The sequence below is a fragment of the Atractosteus spatula genome, chromosome 5 (assembly GCF_055471065.1).
Source record: "Atractosteus spatula isolate fAtrSpa1 chromosome 5, fAtrSpa1.hap1, whole genome shotgun sequence".
NCBI classification, from domain to species: domain Eukaryota; kingdom Metazoa; phylum Chordata; class Actinopteri; order Semionotiformes; family Lepisosteidae; genus Atractosteus; species Atractosteus spatula.
The window spans coordinates 64,871,562-64,889,879 of record NC_142710.1 but is presented as its reverse complement, the minus strand read 5'-3'; the positions used below and the strand labels follow the sequence as shown (position 1 = coordinate 64,889,879).

General features: G+C 49.7%; 1 protein-coding gene across 1 annotated transcript in view; it reads right to left on the bottom strand.

Moving 5' to 3' along the window:
• The window catches only part of cacna2d2a (calcium voltage-gated channel auxiliary subunit alpha2delta 2a), a 252,724-nt gene that overhangs the window by 87,900 nt on the left and 146,506 nt on the right, over positions 1-18,318 (bottom strand). The window contains exon 5 of the mRNA XM_088915597.1: positions 8,399-8,443. Coding sequence (XP_088771723.1) covers positions 8,399-8,443 — 45 coding nt within the window. The remainder of the gene's footprint in view (positions 1-8,398; positions 8,444-18,318) is intronic.

Sequence of the window (18,318 nt, the reverse complement as noted above, 5' to 3'; positions counted from 1 at the left end):
AAAGAGACGGGCCCCTCTGCCGCCGGGAACTCGCGCACGCCGCCCGGAGTGGCCGGGGTCTCGGACAGGGGCTGGTTTCTGCCTCGTCCTCACGGCCGCAGCCCCCTTGTTCTGGAATCCGAAAGGTGTTAAATGTCAAAAGAGGATGAAGGGCATTCAGAATTTAATCTTTCCCTATTAACGTGACATTCTGGATTCAATCTTGATAAGCTATCAACAGACGAGAAACCTCACCGTTTGTAGGGCCAGTAATTTAAAAAATAAATAGGATCTAGATCTAAACAGGTCCTCTGGCAATTTTTTTCTCTTTTTTATTTTCCCAGAGAAGGAGCTAACACAGTTTGGTGCACACACACACACACACACACACACACACACACACACACACACGCTGGAATGTGGACACACAGAGAAAGACACAATCACGCACACCCAGGAATCAGATGTTCTTTTCGCAGTCCCCATCTTTCTCTTACTCCCTGTTGACAAGACAGCAGACAAGAGACCATAAGAAAGGACGTGAACAAGAGGCCCCTATGGTCGGTTCGATAGTTAGCAGCTGACTGATGCGAGAATCTCATCCAGTGACTTCTTGAAAGAGGCCAGGGTGTCGCCTTACAAGACCATGACTGGGGAACTTGTTCCACACTCCCACCACCCTTTGAGTAAAGAAAACGCTCCCATCCCTCCTGTTTGGAAGACCTCATCCAGCAGTTTCTTGAATTAAAACCACATTTCCCCCAGTTTGTATTTCACAGCTCGTTCTGAAGACGTCAGCTGGGTGGACAAACCTTTGAGGACGTGGAGTACCTGGGTCGCGTGCCCCTGCCATCCTCCTCTGACCTGATTCCAGAGCAGCGATATCTCTTCAGTAATGTGCTGATTCAAATTGCACACAATTCACATGAAATGAAGTCTCACTGGTGTATTATACAATTTTAACAATGCGTCTTGATCTAGATTCTACTCTTGTAACCACATGTACTAACATTCTTGTTTTTGTCCCCAGATTGAAACGCCCAATCAGATGTCTTACGTAAGCAGCCACCTTTATCTCATTGTCTCCCAGTATGCATTTATAGTTTATTCTCTTACTACCTGCAGACAAATCTGTGCACACGTCTACATTAAACCTCACCTGCCAGGTTCTTCCCCAGCTCTGAATTTGATCTCAGTATTTTTCAGTTTCATTTGCTGTTTCTTACGTCTTTGCCGGTCCTCTTAATTTGGCATCATCTGCAAACCTGACTAGTTTACTAAAGATAAGAGAATCTATATCACCGTCTAGTACAGATCCCTGGAGGGCTCCACTGATTACATCACCTCAGACTGATAATCTATCCATCCACTTTCTAGTGTTTCATCCATTTTTGGGTGCAACTGGTGCAAGGTAGGGTAGGGTACAGGATGCCAGTCCATCACAGGGCACACACAGACAGACACAGGCACACTCTCACACCAGGGCCTGTACTTTACTGTACTGTACTGTGGGAGGAAACTGGAGCCCCTGGAGGAAACCCACACCGGCCCAGGGAGAACATACAAACTCCACAAAGGCCTGTTTTGGGGTATTTAACCAGATGAGTCAATCGAGAAAAATCAATCACAAAGACAGTTGTACAGCAGGTCAAAGTGAAGTAATGTGCCCAACAGTGTTGCACCTGGGATTTTAATCTGGTCCGGAAAACCTAGTTGTGACTGCAAGGTGTTAAAAGTGCATTGTGTAAGGCAATGTGTGACAAGTCACAACATAACAGCGATTTATAAATGAGATCTCACCTTGCTTAATTGGTTGCTAATAGCTAATTGTGTTAAGGATCTCTTTTAAGTGGTTTCCTTAATGTTCCCGGGAAACAGACTTCGACGACGTGGCAGGGTAACGTTGTTGCAGACACCCACCACCCTTTGAGTAAAGAAGGGCCTGCTGTTCTTGTTTTGCTGCAGGGCATAAAGGCACCCATTTGGCTGTCTCTATCAGCACTTTTTTTAAAATTAGATTTCAGATTCTTGATTTGCATCTAATACAAACCATTATCCTAGCATCGACCCCCAAACAACGCGAATCAGACCAATAGCTTCAGTGTTCGAAGTTGATTTTAAAGGGCCTCCTAACAAAACACATAAAGATGGCAGACCTACGACAGTTAATGCTTTCACTTTTCATTGTTACCCACGCAATGCAGTGCACTCTCCACGTATGTCTGTACACAAAGGGAAGATATTAAATGATCTTTTTTCCCCCATATGGAAACAGTTTTGATCGATTTCCCCCTAGTGCTTTATTTTCTGCAATATGGCATTTGCGAAATATGAAATAACGATTAGACAAACTCCTGAGCGGGTTAAATCGAAGCGAGCTGGTGGGAGCTGCACAAATATTTTTGCTAAATTAAATTCCAATCCCTTTTCTTGGCGCCGAGCATTGATTTATCGCTCGGTTTTAATTGTCTATTAAAAGGCAGTTACAAGCTGTTGCTGGGGTGCACAAGATGCGAGACCGAAGGCGCGGATTCCTCTGAATGTTGATACGGTTCCCCGGACTGAACTCTGTCCCGCTGCAGGGGAGAGATGAGGAAACTCGCAGTGCGTCATGTCTTGGATACCCGGACTGAAAGGCTGGTTTGCACGCCCTGGACGTGATGTTTTGCAGCATGAGGATAGCTGAAGAAAACAGGTTTTCAGTTTCCTCTGGGTTGGGAGAGGGGGGTTCACGCCTGCGAAGCGTGCATTTCACGAAGTACCTCACAGCGCTCGTATTGGTCGAATTCCGATGACCCCGTCCAACAAAAAGAAACTCTAACAAAAAAAACTGCCGTTTTCTCTACTGCTGAGAATGATCGAGACCAACAGTTCTGAACACAACGCCCCCTTTCCAGTTTCCAGTTAACACAAACTCACACGCCCCCCCCCTTGGTGAATGGGGTAATAATTTTATTTAGACCATTTTTAAAAATGATTAAATTGATTTACATCAACGGAAAAAATAATTCTTACTTTAAAAATGGTGTAACAGATTGAATGTACAGTAGTACGATCCAAATTCACATTTGAACTTCGATTTATTTCAGAGCTTGTCTCGCATGTGAATCCATGCGACTCAAAGTCGGGTCCGACGCTGCGTGCTGTGCTGTACTGACTACTGGATGTGCCGCAAGATTTGAAATTCCCGGCTCTGCGAAAGACAGAGCTCGACGCAAGTCGCTTTCAACATCAGGTGCTGATCTCTGAGCCCCGCAAGAGCAGGAAATCCAGGCTCGCCCAGAGGCTGAAAACGGCACAAGGCTGGCCAGAGCTCGCTCGCCTGTTTGGGGGGCAGAGAGGAAAGTACTTTAGTACTTTAACCAGGCTTGCGGGGCGAGAAGCAAACACAAGTCAGCGAACATCGGGAGAAGTCTGGTGAGTCTTGCGCTTCCACTTGTAAGGCAGTATAAAAATGGTACGCATTGCTGGATATAAAAAGCTCTCATTACCCCCTGTCGATCCTAGATCTAGACACTTCGAAGGAGACTTCGAAAAAGGAAATATCGGAAAGACGTTTAAGTTAAATTTCTCACCTCTGCTAACAAACAGGGAGGCTGGAGGTCAATTATGTTAGACCAGGACTCCACAGCAATGTTTTTTAAACCTGTTTTTTTTTAATGAATTTGGCAACATCTCTGGGCTTTTTAAAGTGGTATTTTATTTTAGCACTTTTTTTTCCCCTCTCGAGCCCAATCATAATTAACCAAGGCAGATTCTAATTAGGTGCTAAATAAATCAACAGAGGAAAGACTGATTGGTTAATTTTCTTCAGCCATTTAGCACCTGTTTTGCTCGATTCATTAACCAATTTGTTAATTTTATTTCCCCTGTTTTCAAGGGTTTAATTAAAGGTTGAGAAGCACCAAAGTGACACTTTGAAGACTCTTTCAATGGGCACCTTTAATCAGTTTCTTTCTAATCTCTCAGTTCTATTCGTTACTCAAGTGCGTCTCCGTCCCAGCGCAGTTTTCTAACAAGTGGATTCTGCCCCAGTCACACAGTGAGAGGGCAGCATGGAGCACCTATGGGCCAGACCAGGCTGAGAGTGAAGAAGACCATTCCAGGCAGGGAGGTCCAAAACACCCATTTCAATAAAAAAAAAACCCCGAAATAAGGCAGGTTAAATCCAAAATACCAGCACCCCTTCTCCTCTTTAGCTGTTACATCTTGCGAACTAAAAGACAAGGAGAGAAGAGAGACAGGTGGCATCCCTTTACTGCAGGACTCATTATTTTACACCCTGGTTCACTGTAACCACAGCCTGTGCTGTCTTCTGCCTGGCTGCATGCAGAGGGAGAGCTGCCTATTGGAAATCTGCAAGGCTCATTCTGCACCTTCTCTTTGCTCTGTATATCGGAGCGGCCCGGTGGTCTGGGTATCTGTGTTCGGGTCTAGGGCAGAGCCTTGGCACTGTGGCTCAGGATCCACGCCTGTGGCTGGAAGGTTGCCGGTTCGTATCCTGCGGCCGGCAGAGGAATCCTACTCCGTTGAGCCCCTGAGCAAGGCCCTTAACCCCAGCTGCTCCAGGGGCAGATTCTGTTGCCTGAGGGCAAGTTGGTGTTCTATTTCTAGAGCAGTAGAGTAGCCTCCAATTCCCCCTTAGAATTAGAGTCTTAGATCACACACCGCACTGCCTGGCTGGACAGTACTTCTAACTGGCACTGAAACCCCTCCAAACGAGCTCCACCTCAGACAGGTGCTCCGGGGCTGTGTCCCTGCTGCTGCTTCTTGTAAAATTGTTGCTCACAGAATCTAATGAATTGCTTTCAATTAGCAAGACGTCCCTAGACTCCAGAGAAACGCCAGCGAGTTTCCCGCAGGCGCGCTGGAATCGGCGCGGGCGGAAAGGAACTCGCTACAGCGCCTCCCGCCCTGCGCTCTTTAAAACGCGGAGAAGTTCAGGAGCCCGTATTTTGCTGCGACGCCTTTGCCCACTTTCAGGGACGACTCGGAAAAGCCGCCAAGCTCGAGTGCCGGGTTGCTCCGCCGTGGCGATGCGGATTGATCAGACGACAGCGGGCTTGCGTTTGGCTCCGGGGCTCGTGGCAAGGAAATCAATCCCAGGCAGCTTCATCTGCACCTTCATCTCCCTCCAAGCAGCCTGTCCTCTGGCCTGGAAAAACGCCACGCAGGCTGGAGTCTCCCAACCAGAACCAGAGCAAGGGAAGAGACTCGTATACCGTCCACACACACCACACACGGCTGTCGCGCTGACGTCCTCCCTCCGTCCCGGGAATGAAGAGAACCATACCTGGGTTGTTCCCTAGGGAGCTTGAAAAGGATCCACCAGTGTCATCCCAACCACCCGCACTCCTCCATGCTCCGACACCCACTGTAGGTCTGTTCGCAAAAGCCCAGCTTAAAGGAAAACCAAACTCCCGTCCGCACAAAGATATTACACTTTACCAAACACTATCCCGTCTCCTCTGTTACCCAGACTCTCCTCCTAGCTTGTGGCAGCTGAAGGGGAGGCGAATTGAGATGGACCGGACTCAACCCAGGCACTCCCACCCGACTTCACCCAGACTCACCAGGTAACTGAGTCAGCAGGCCTCCGTATAGAACAGCAGTTAAGGTCACTTAAACTTAGCTTATTCTTCTTTTTTCTTAACCAGTGAGGTGCTCTCTCTCTCTTCATTACAACGGTCATTACTCACTGACATGCCAAGTTCAGTGCAGCAGAAAGCAGTCGGTAGTCGTTGTACCCAGGCCTCTGCCTAAGCCGTGTAAATGATGATTGATCAAAACCAATTAGAAGCTTTGACAGGCCCCCTTAAGTACTTTATCATTAATCACACCCAGTTACCCTGGAAATGGAAATCTTGCATTGATTTATGCTTTTTTTCCCATCTTCATTTTAAATCTTTTGTTTGATCGTTTGGAAATTTCACATCACTGAGACATTCAATAAATCCAGGCCCTGACATACACTGTTCTTGTGAAGTCTGACAGCACAAAAGGAAAATCCAATTGGTCTGCTCAGTGCAGTCGTGCAGCATGCAGAACGCAGTGATAATGGTTTGTCAAAATCGTGAATGGGGGCCAGTAAGCTGAGGAAGGCAACATTTTGGTGGTACCTCAAAGAACGATAAATACTGTATTGAAAGTTAGGTACACAGGTAAAGACATCTTGTCCAAAACGACTCAAGATCTGCTCTTGAGGCAAACCCAGAGATGAACTGCAGGCCACCTGGAGCCAGTACTCCATGTGCACAACTTTACCACCACTATTGTGGTGTGGAACAATAGTACAGCCAAGCACAGGAAATGCACAGTTCATAGTGGGTGACGTCTCGGCTACATATTTTCCAACCGAGGTGCTGTACACAAGCCTTATCCAGGTGTCGACAGAGATCCTGAATCACTGGACTCCAGGAAAGAGGAGCACAGCCTCTTCCCTCCTAACTGCACTGGGAACAGTGGGTCAGGCCTGAGGGAGCTGGACTTGATGGGTGGGAGCACCAGGTCCAGTGACTCTGAAGAAACTGGGGGCGGGTCTGGCCACAGCTCAGACAGCCAGCCGTCCCCAGAAAAAAAAATCTTCAGTTCAGCTCGGGGTCTTTAAAAGTACAGTATGTCATTGTGAAACATGCAGATCAGCCCTGGCAGTGGTTTTAACAACGCAGCTGACCTGCTTCCACCCACAAAGCGCCTAGACTCTCACTTTTTTGCTTGTTCCTGAGGATTCTCAGCTGGAACAATCAGCTGCAAAAATTGCACAGATGCTTCCTATAAACCTGCACTTCCTAAGCAAATCATGCGAAGCGGAACAGTGCACACGCACCTGTTTATTTAGCCCATTTTTATATTATTATTGTTTGCACTCGTGCATTTGCATTTTGCTAAATCTATAACCTTGACAACATTTTCTTTAAAGGATATGTAGAACTGAAAATAACGGGATAGTCCTCAATGAAGTGGGAGGAAACTGACTGGTCTCCAGACAGGTCATTCACTGGAGGAGTGGAAGCTGAACTGGATGCAGCCTTTCCTTTAGGACAGCTGCGCCTCAACATGGTGCTTGTGCTGTATGTACTGCGTGGTCCTACACACATGGCTAGCTTCTATACTCTTCTGTTCATGCCAAATAGAGATAAACTGCAGTTCATTTAAGTACACTGTTAATGCTGTTAATGATCTTTTTAAGCTGTAATACTGTAAACGCATGCATTAAAATAAAAATAAGAAAATGCACGGTTTAAACGTGGGGCAGGGGTGGTACACTGGGCGCCCGAGTCTGCGATGGCACGCTGTTGTGGGTGTGATGCCGGTTTGGATCCATGCATCTGCACCGCTGTGGAGCGGGATTCCTGAACAGCGAGACCGGGATCAGGGTGTGACTGAAACACAGGGGCTGTGTGAGCCAGGGCAAAGCTCCTGCGTTTATTTCCAGCTGTACTACAGCACCTGCCGCTGTCCCAACCCTCTCCCATAGTAAACCCACCCCCAGGTCCTCCTGCCTCCCTCTCAGAAGCGCATCCAGCACAGCAGGGAGAGAGGGAGGGTTCGAAGACGCAGTTTAGATTTAAATATGCTGAGTGCTAAGAATACTGGCCCTTTTCTGTTGGCGTTTCTCCTGCTCTGGGAGGAGGAATGGGGGGGGTGAATTACATGCAATGTATAATTAAAGATGACGGTTTCATCTGAATTAAAAATCCCTGAATTCAATTTAGCGACCTCTTTTCCCCCAAGTCAGATATCGATCAAATGAATCGGCAGCAGGGATGCCCTGAACAGGGATATCTTGTGGATTCTCCTAACAGCTCCGCTGCTGGCTGGTTGACGCTGAAGTACTTCAGTATTGTAAACTACTACAGTAAGAAGGCACTTCTTTCTTTACACAGAGGGTTGTGGGGGTCTGGAACAAGTTACTCTACCATGTTGTTGAAGCCGATACCCAGACTTCTTTTAAGAGACATCTGCTTTTAAGGTCCAAAGCAGTCCCTATGACCCAAGGAGGGTCAAAGAGCAAATTGTACAGAACGTGCTGGGGCTCGGGGGTTGGGGTAGTGGTATATGCATGACCCAGAGGACCAGCCCGTGCCTGGTGTGTGGAACACAGGGGCATGGGAAACGTATGTCTACAGCTCGGAAAAAGGGACTCAGCACTGGAAAACCTCATGTGGAAAATCCTCTGATCACGCTGAATTATTTTTTTCCCCCTCGTGTTCCCAGCATCGTGAGACCATCATGTTAAAGAAACTCAACACCGCAAGCAGTAGGTACTGAACACGTAACGTTCATATCATACAAACATTCCGACCTGTAAGGGGATGAGCTCAGAGCTCAGAGACCAATACTTCCACAAACATCATCTGGAATCTGCAATAACCTGCAGGTCGTAATATACAGTATTACAAGACTAAGTAGCACTTACATATTCTGATTCGGCCTTGGAATCGTAGTACTCAATGTCGCTTTCCTGCAAAAGAGAAAAGAGAAAGTCTTTTTTTAGTCTTTATGTCTCTGCCAGCTCTCCAGAGAAGGAGGAAAGAGCTGGGATATGAACTCTGACCTCCCCCAGAGCATGACCGAAAAGCATGCAATGCCCTGAGCCAGGCAGGTGTATGCTGCCCTTTACTTCTGTCAAGTGGCGCACCCCCACTTCCAACCAGAAGATGGCGCTTTCTCCCAAACCTGCTGATCACAGTAGACAAGGCTTTTTTGGTGTCTCTCTTGACCCCCTCTTGAAATATTACTGTACGTCCACTCCACATGCATCTCAACCTCAGAGGCACATGGACACTGAGGAAATACTTTAACGGGTTAATCCTTCCTGGGTTTACTAAACTGACAAGAGCTTTACATCAGCGCCTCTCTCCTGTTTTCATGAGGGATGTGGATGCAGGGATTAACAACAGCCACGCCCCCCTCCACCACACATAACACGATGACCTGCGTCGGAGCACGGCACAGCTTATTGAGAACAAAATGAGTTTTTCATTGGCGCGGCAAAGTTCTGACTGCCTGGGTGATACAAAAACAGAACAATATCTAACAAGGCAGCAGTGTGGACCTGCCACACTGTGGTCGGGCATCTAGACGTGTGATTGGAAGGTTGCGGGTTCGAGTCCCAGGAGAGACACAGCCATTGAAGCCTTGAGCAAAGTACTTCACCCAGATTGTACAAGTACAACACCAAGCTGTATAAATGGGAGCACATGCTAGTCACTTTAGATAAAAGCAAATAAATCAGCCAGTCAACTAAATCAGTTTCAAGATTATACCCATGCTATTGTACTGTCCTCCATGTCAAATCAGGATGTGCACAGTTCAGCGCTTACACGTTTAAACAATCAATCACACGAGCTTCCAAATAGATTCATACCTCCAATGAACTGTAACTAAGAGCTGATTTAGCAGGATTATCCAGGTGTACACTCAGTATCTTGTGACAAAAACAAAAGGATTGCATGACCTTCATTGTTGCTGCAGAAACAGAACATCTGTCAACACCAATCACATGTATTTCTAAAAACCTGTACTCATGCACCTGCATTCTCCATGTTGTAAAATGCTCCTTCAGATTTGATCACCTCAAAGAAGGCACTACCTATGGCATTTTAACAGGCTCTTAATCATCTGATGAGGGAGATTTGACCACTCCACCATGCAAAACCTCTCCAGGTTCGTCTCTGTTCTCTTAGAGACCGATGACAGATGAAGGACACCGATTTTTATGCTTGTTTAACTTATCGAGCTCGAAACAGATTTTGTCTTTTTACTCCATTGTGAAACCCATCACCAGTGCCATGAGCGTCACGACAGAAGTACCTGATTTTGAAGTAAAACACCGTGATAGACTCTGTAATTCGCCTGCCCCTCAATTCTAACGAGGATCAGAGGATGCAAAATATCCTTCAACAAAACAAATCCATTTCTGTTATTCATAGAAAGTACGTCATTCTTTTCCACTATGAGCTTCATCATTCTGGGCTAATTGCACTCCTGGTGAGACTCTCCAAAAGATCAATTTCATCCAGCTACACCACTTGATCCCACTTGACTCGGGAGTCAGTCAGGTGCTGTTTGACAACTTCATGCCTTTTCACATTGCCATAAAGCTGTCATAGACCAGGCTCCCGAGAGCAGCCCCAAACAGGAGTCTCAGAGACACTGCAGCCTGATGATGGCTTTTTTTTGAAGAGTCACAAATGGAATGTCTTAGAGATTTCTTACTGCTGTCAGAGTTGGGGAGATGCATACTCGTCTACTCCAGATATTCAGACAGCTCTCAGTCAGGTGCCTAGCATTTTGCTTCTGTGTTCGGCCACCTTTACTACAGTATATTCCCTGCCAGTGGAGATCAGGGTGACTTTCAGGAGCTGCTACAAACATTCCGAGGCTGGGCTCAACTGCAAGATGACTTCCAAAACGCGACAATATTTATTTTTGCTGAATTTTCAGCACATTTAGAGGATATTACCAGATGTCAACCTTGTAAATTTAACAATGCGTAGTATATGCTACATTAGTTCTAGCAGGTAGCCAGCCTTGAGCTCAGACGCCGCCCTGCTGGCGATCGGCGGGGCACCCCGAGCACGCCACCAGCCCGAACCGAGCCCGAAACGAACCGGTCTGTGCTGGACAGCCTGCGCAGGCGCACCCGCTTTGCGCGAGAACCTCCCCGAGTGTCCCGGACTGGGTGGCGACGGAAGAGCGAACTTTGAAGAGGCAGGCAGGCAGGCAGGGGCGTTGTGGGAAACAAGCCGGTCGAGTGGCACAGGTACAGCGCGGGAGAGCATTAGCTTGCAGAGACGCACACAACCTGCAACGGCTGACATTTGCACACCGATGCCGAGCTGCTTTTCAATTTTTTCTTTTTGGTGGAGGGGGGCATGACAGCTGCAGAATGCGGGGGTGTCGCTGACGAACAACCCACCGCCAGCCAGCAGTAATTACGCGCTTCTGCTCAGACAAACGGTGCTCTTCTCTGCGGGCAGAGGTGAGGGGCGGAATGAGAAAAGGGGGCGTGGCGGGGAGCCGCCGAAAAGGCAACATGTTCCCCTCGAACAACCCCCACCTGCCCCCTAACTCCTCACCCCCTTATCCCGCTCCCTGCGTCCCCCCAGTCCCTACCCCCCCCGGGCCGCCGCCGCTGCTGCAGAGCCGAGAACGGCTCTTCTCTTCCGCGCAGCGGGCTAAGGTGCCGCCAAAATGGCGAAGGCAGCCATCTGCGCACTCTAATTAACAGAAATCCACCAGAGAGTCCCGGCGCTAACGAGCTAATTTCATGTGTAATGAGCACTCCTCCAGAACCACGCGGATGCACGAATGCTAATACATGCGCCCGCTCGCGGAGGAGCGAGGGAACCAGCCATAAGAACAGAACCGCTCTTCTGGACCTTCGCACGACGTGCTGGCGGGACCTGAACCCGGTGGGGGGCGGCTCCGTTTCTGAAGATGGCGCGTAACGTGCGGGCGGCCGGGTTGGGGCGACCACCCTGAGCGCTCAAGGTCAGGAAACGCCCCGAACGCTGCAAGACCGATCCGCAGGTGGTGGAGGTTTTTTAGTTTGGTGCAGGAGAGAGGAGGAGGTGGGGGGGCGTCACACAAACCACGATCTGGGCAGAAAGTCAGCTGTAGCCCCTCCAAAACCCTCCCGAGCCAGGGAAGATGCGACTCCCTGATGTCCCACCAGCAAGCCTGCGCCGTCCAAGATCCGGAGCGCAGCCCCCCAGCTGCCCGCTGCTCCCCAGTGCCTCCGCGGGACTTACCTTGTTATTATTTTCCCTCTGAGAAGGACGCTTCTCAAGGGCAGTTGCTGCACGAATTGGGCTGCGATTTTTTTCTTTCTTTGTGCGAAAAAGCATTCGTCACGCTCCTGAAAGCAGGAGAGCTGGAGCGGTTTTCAGCAGGAGGGATAAACAGTGTATTCTCCACACTATAGTTTATTACACTAATATCAGGTGTGCTTCAGGGATGTTATCAAGCTCTGAGTATTTACACCACTGGAGATGACTTGGGGGGGGGGGGGGGGGGAGATACAGAGAGAGGGCACCCTTGAAAACAAAGAACCGATACCCAGCGTGACTGACCGGACGGCTGAGCAGCTCCAATGTGCAGAGGATGTTAAATATCCACTGCCACATCTTATCTCACAATCCACCATCACCATTAATAACCGTGGCACTCCACAATTTAAAAAAAAAAACACAGCTTGATTCTCAATTCATGTTGCACGTTGATCATTACAGGCCCTCTGCCCTTGATGGAGAACGTCTGCGCCACTTACATGCCAATATAAACCTCTGTTCCAATAGGAGGAAAAACTAGCTACTAGATTATCGGCACATCTGTAGCAGCTTCAAATGTGTCAGCCGTTTCCAAGCACACTGTTTATTTCTGCGTTTATTAATAACGCAGTCCCATTCCTTCGGGACAAAAGGTCAATAATCAAAGGGCGAATCGCCTGGCTGGATGATTGAGCCCCGCTGGTGGACCACCGGTTCCTGTCCTGCTGAGGACACGCGGAGCGAAGATCGCCAGGGAGGAACATGTGGGCTGCGAGGACGCAAGAGTGCGAGGGGGGGGACCGAAGACGAGACGGAAAACCAAGGACTGTGAAGGAGACCGCTGTGACCCGCACACACCGTGCCCCCGAGACGGACTGGAGAAAAGAACTCTGTGGCACTTCAGCACCTCGCTGAAATGTCAGCTGGGATAGCGAATGCAGACATGGGAGCTGCCACGAAGACAGCAAATACGCAGCGCTGAGGATGGTAAACGTCAGCAGCACGACGATCACTTTATCCCTCGGCCTCCCCAGGCCCAGACCGCGTCTGCGTCGCCTTGGCAGGCGTTGTTTAGCTGCGCCGGGACGTGTTTTTCTCTCCCGGTGCGGGCCGTGCGTGGCCGGAGAGTTCAGCGTTTGCCGGGACGGATGAACTGGACCGTGCAGGAGTTGGGCCGGCCGTGTGCTCGGTTTCAGATCTCGGCGCCCTTAGCTGGGGCAAGAGGGGCCGGGGAAAGAGACCGGTCTGACGGGGATTAATTCTCCCTGCCCCGGCGTCCTCATTACCCAGCAGCTCCCTCTGACCACAGACGGCCACACCTGCACACCACTAGCACACACATGGAAGGGACAAACACACAGGCGGATGCAATCCATTACAATATAGCCACGCACCCAATTATAAAAAATAAACAATCTACACACGCAAATACTCAGTCACCTAAGAGGCAAGGGAATTTCCTTCTCCTTCTTTTGATGACAGGCCTGTTTTGAAGCTATTCTGGCGTGGCTTGAAGCTCAGCCTAGGCTTATGATTTTAAGAAGCATTGCCTTTGACATGGCATTTTTTGTTTTTGCTACAGTAACGCGGACCAGGTGAAAAGATGACCTGCCTGCGATCGTGACCTCATCGTGATCGTGATCGGCACCCGATGTAAAACACTCTCCCAGCTAGCCACGGAGGGCGGACTGCCGCCCCCAATCCTGCAGGTGAGCAGTTCCCCTGGGCAAGCTGTAAGGGCTCCGGATTGCTCCCACCCGGCTGTGCCTGGGGCTGTGGAGCACAGTGTGCCAGGAGAAAGCTTCATTAGGGGCTGCCAGGGAGAGCTCACTGGAGGAAGGGCAGGGGCTGGGAGAAATGTCCCTCTGTACAATAGGAGAAATCAGCCGGTTATTCTGGCAGGGAGCCCGGCCACAAGCTTGTTAGCTTTGGACTGCGCGCGCGGAGCCAGACGTTTCTCTATCGGGGATAACAGAGCTGTTAACCTGTGGCGCGGCCTCGCTGTCTGGACAAGGACCAGGTGACCACGGCAGCATCATCATTAGCTCCTTGTACACTCGGGGCACAGAGCTACCGAGCACTGCAGGCCCACTGCAGGCCCACTGCCAGCCCACTGCCAGCCCTTCGAGTTTTGCCTTCCCCCCCCCCCATCCAGTGTTCTTTAGATACAGTACTTGCATCTAAAAAAAAGGGTCCCGAAGCCTATGAAATCTGCTTCTAAACGTTCCAGGCTACCTGCTGTAGAGAAACAAGCCACAGCGCAGCTCGGCGAAGAATTGAAAGAGGTTTATTAATAATGAGGAAGCCTCCTCTACCTAGTCCTCTACCTGTCTGATCTGCTTGCCATTGTTCACAGGCAACCTTTTATACTTTAAACCACCTCCTCTATGTACCCAACATGGTACTGGAGAAGCACATATTTTAGGATCAATATATTTAGGGTTAACCTGCGATCCTTCCTATAGACTTCCAGATGTACTGTACAAGACAACAGTCTGCTTGTTCAGCGTATCTGTCAGATTCCTTTGTGGGAACAGCAGGTGGTTGTGCAGCATGTCCTTCACCCAAGAAATTCTTGCACACAGGGCAAATCTTCCAGAAAGAAATCCTATAGGGAAATCAAGATACTACACTGCCGTTTTGTGATTGTCAGTGCTGGAGATCAGTTCAAGCTGACAGAAGGAGCAGTGCCTGGATTAGGGTTCTCTCCACGATCGGTCTCTTTCAGGTGAGCATCCCGTTGGAGAATCCCGCTGAGAAATACAGGCTGGCAACAGGAGTGCCAAAGCACAGGAAGAAATACTGCTGGCTGACGGAGTCAGGTGCAGCCCAGGGCAGGGGGAGAACTGTCTCAGGCTGGGGAGCCTGGGGGTTAAATATGAGGTCACTAATTAAACTAACAAAGGCTTCAAAGTAGGTCTTCCTGCAGGGGTCCTACTTGGTTCACTCCTTGCTCTAAAGTAAAGCTTTATCTGTTGACTGACATAGGTCAAAGCCACAAATGCAGGAAAGCCAGCGTCAGCGGGCGTCTTTTCCAGAAGCTTTTTTCCCCAGATTTCTAGTCACTTCCAGAAGCTTTCTGAATCCCCGCTGTCATGACGACCCTGGCGCCGATAAGAGCTGGGTTTCTACAAGGATGATGAGCTCCAGGCTCAGGCTCACCTGGGCTGGCAGCAGCGCAACCCACACGATTCTACATTCAGGCTTTATCTGCTGCTCCACATCACCCCCCTACCACAGCTCTTTAAGGGAAACCGAGCTGGTGACAGCAGCTCTGTGAGATTGAGGGAAAGCTGAGGACATTCAGCAGCTTAAAATAGCAGCAGCCTTCACTTAGAGCCCCCCTCTGCAGTGACTTGTGTTTTCGAGCTATAGCAGGAATGATAGCAAGCTCGGGGGTGGCATGACGTCCCGTTACTTCCAGGGGCTGTGGAGGTCTTTAACCATCTCTTATCTAATTCCTTTGCCTAAGGAGTGACTACATGCATTATTAAAACAAGATATAGTTCCCCTTGTTCCAGTCTGAAATTCCCCACACATTCTGTGCACTGGTCTAAAAAACGTCTATTGATTAAACAGCAATGCCTATATAGCATTATTTCACTGAAAAGGATTCTGTGAGCCTGTGTTTTCCTTTGCATTCATCAGAGGTTTGTACACTTGTGTCTTCCACTTGTCAAGGCCTATAAACTAAGCCTTTCCCCTGCACAGACACTCGGTTTAGAAATTAATTTTTGCGCTTGAAAGTAGGACGCTCGCTTGCAGACGGAGCCCGAAAGGCTGCAGGGGCCACAGTTTTGGGGGTCCCTTTGATGCATCAGCTTCCATAAACTCACTTCCTGTCCACAGCTGTGAGCCCCAGCGGGAAGAGTCCCTGCCAGGCGAGGAGCGGGAGGCTCTGAGCTGAGGTCTCTCTGGTCCGGGACATCCGGATAGAGAGAGGAGCCTGAAAGAAGGGTGTCCACGCCGGCAGATTCTAATGAAAGCTGCAGGCAGTTCAGAGCCTTGATAAGTTCAGTTAAGATGAGCCATCGGTGATTGAGGAGGGCGGGGCCCAGGGACGATGCCAGACCTTGATGGGAGTCAGGGAAGAGAGGGCAGCCCAAACACTGGCTCTCTCTTCCAGCCGGCATGCACACAGCCAAGCCCTGCTCTGGAGTAACTGCATCCCCCCACCCCCAACCGAGATACTCGCACTGCATCACGCGCAAGTGCGCAGGAGAAGCACGACACATGCAGTAACCCCCCCTCGCCCCCCCCCCAGTCTTCAAGAGGAGCCTGTCTGCTTTCCCAATTAGTGGCCATCTGGTGCGGAGGCTCCACAGCCTCTACAGGGGGAGCAGGGGTTAAGCACACGTTTAATGAGGCGGAGTGAGAGCACAATCCTTCAAAGATCCACCCCCACCGCCACCCCCGCGGCTGCCGCCTCCCATATAGGTTCAGTACAGAGATACCCACCAGCTCAGCAGGAAGATTTTGGGGCAACCCCCCCCCCCCCACAATTACTCTGGGAGTCGTTTCTTTCTGCTCTTTTCTGATCTGGGTGGAGGGGGCACTGAGGAGACAGAAGTCAGAGGAAAACAAAGAGGGACAGAAAGGACGAGAAGCCTTTCTCGCCGTGACGCGCGGCTATCGACACCTTCGCCACCTCGCTCTTTCAAAGAGGGCCGCGCAGAGACGTCTAATCTCTCCAGACGAGCGAAGATGGAACTCTTCGCCCAACGACAGGTCTCGACCCCCTCCCTGTCTGAAGTAGGAAAATCACTTTACAAAATCAGCCACCGGGAAAGGGAGCCAGGTCAAGATTATACGATGTCTGGTATTCAAGTCTAATTTGCATACCGAGGTTCAGAGTTTTACTGTTGTTTAAAAGAAGTGATGTGCAGTTAGCCAGGCTGCCGGAGCAGGAATCGCCCTGGTTCTCTTCTCAGGAATGAACCAGAAGGTTACTGCGACCTTGAAAGGCCCTCGATTTCACTTAAAACAGGTCAGAAATGTACCTTTAGCAAAGGGAAAGATACTCCGAAGAGAAAAAAGAGAAAATCGGCGATCTGTTTAAGGCTATATATGGTACCATCTTTGGAGAATTTTCTTCGTTTCACACTTCAGACTCTCGCTTGAATTCCTGGTGATTCTAAATAAACTTGCGGAGAAGCAAATTCAGTAAGGGACATTTTATGTGTAAGGAGAAACTATCAATTGATTTATTGCCTCTTCATGACTATTCTGGATGGCGGAGAGGATACAGCTGCTCGAAGAGCCCTTCAGTGACCTGAAGGTGAATTCTTAACACTGTCCGAGCCAGGCCCATGCAGTTACTGTAGAATTTCTACCTTCTTATTTCAAACCCTTTCTTCATTCATTAGAGCAAGGCCGATGCTTGGAGGGGCATGTACTTACTCCTTTTGCATAAACATGCGCTGACTGCATTCCTTCTGGAAATTAGAGTTAACCCCAACACTGTCCAGCTCAGCGACAGGGTGAGCTGAAGGCACAGGACCTCGCTTAAAACTCAGGGTAGACCTTAAAGACATGGGAAGGGACGGCCCACGCCGGCCTGCATCTTAAACACAGGCTGCACTGCCCCCTGCGTGCGAGGGGATGAAGAAACAAACCTCAGAGCAGCCTGCAGACTTTTTAAACACCACCAAACGCAAACGTGCAGAGAAACGGCTAAATGCCGCATGTAGGATCTACAAGGACAGCTGTGGATATAGTAACGGACACAGACATGTCTTGAATGTAAGTGCAGGGGGTCGCAGTGGCTTGTGGTTCCCTCAGCCACCACAGAATACACCGGAGGCGCTCCAGTCACGTGCTGTCTCCACCTGGGCCTCGACTCTCCACGGAAGGTCTGCGGACCCGTGTTCGGGGGGGCCGGCGCAGCAGACTGGGACAAACGCGCGAACGCGAGCCGACGGCCTCGTCACTAAGCAGATGTGAGTGTGGACGTGACTGCAGGCTGACGGGGCCCTGTGTGTCAGTGTTCCTGCTCGTGGCCTGAGCTGACCCGACTGAGCCCTGCGCGCGGGCGCGCGGGCGTGTGCAGACGCTTTAGAAAGAGTTTTGCAGGACCGAGTGGCCATGAGATGTGGAGCACACGAGCCTTTTCGACCGGTCGACCTTGAATGAGAAGAATAAAAGCTGCAGGCTGCAGTCTCGTGTCGTAACCACTGCTGGCTTTCTGGAGTCTCTTTGCTTCAGTGTCACATAATGAGGCCTTCAACTGGGCAGCCAAGCCTATGGATAACAGCAGGCACTCTCTGTCCCTCCTACGTAGAGTGGAGATGCATGTGTCTGGACTGCATATACCGGGTCCGACACTGACTGCGGAGCCTAATTACAGGCCTCACAATGACAAGCAAGAGACTTCAATTACGCTTCAAGAACACCAGAGAGGCTCCTTATTAGAAACACTCTGACGAAAACGGATTGAGCAATCAGCTGCTGAAGAAGTTATTAAACACAAACTGGCAGAAAACACCCAGGGTATAGATACACTAGTTCCATAAAGAATGTAAGCAACATGTTTACAGCCATGGACAGAAAGGCTACAGTCTCC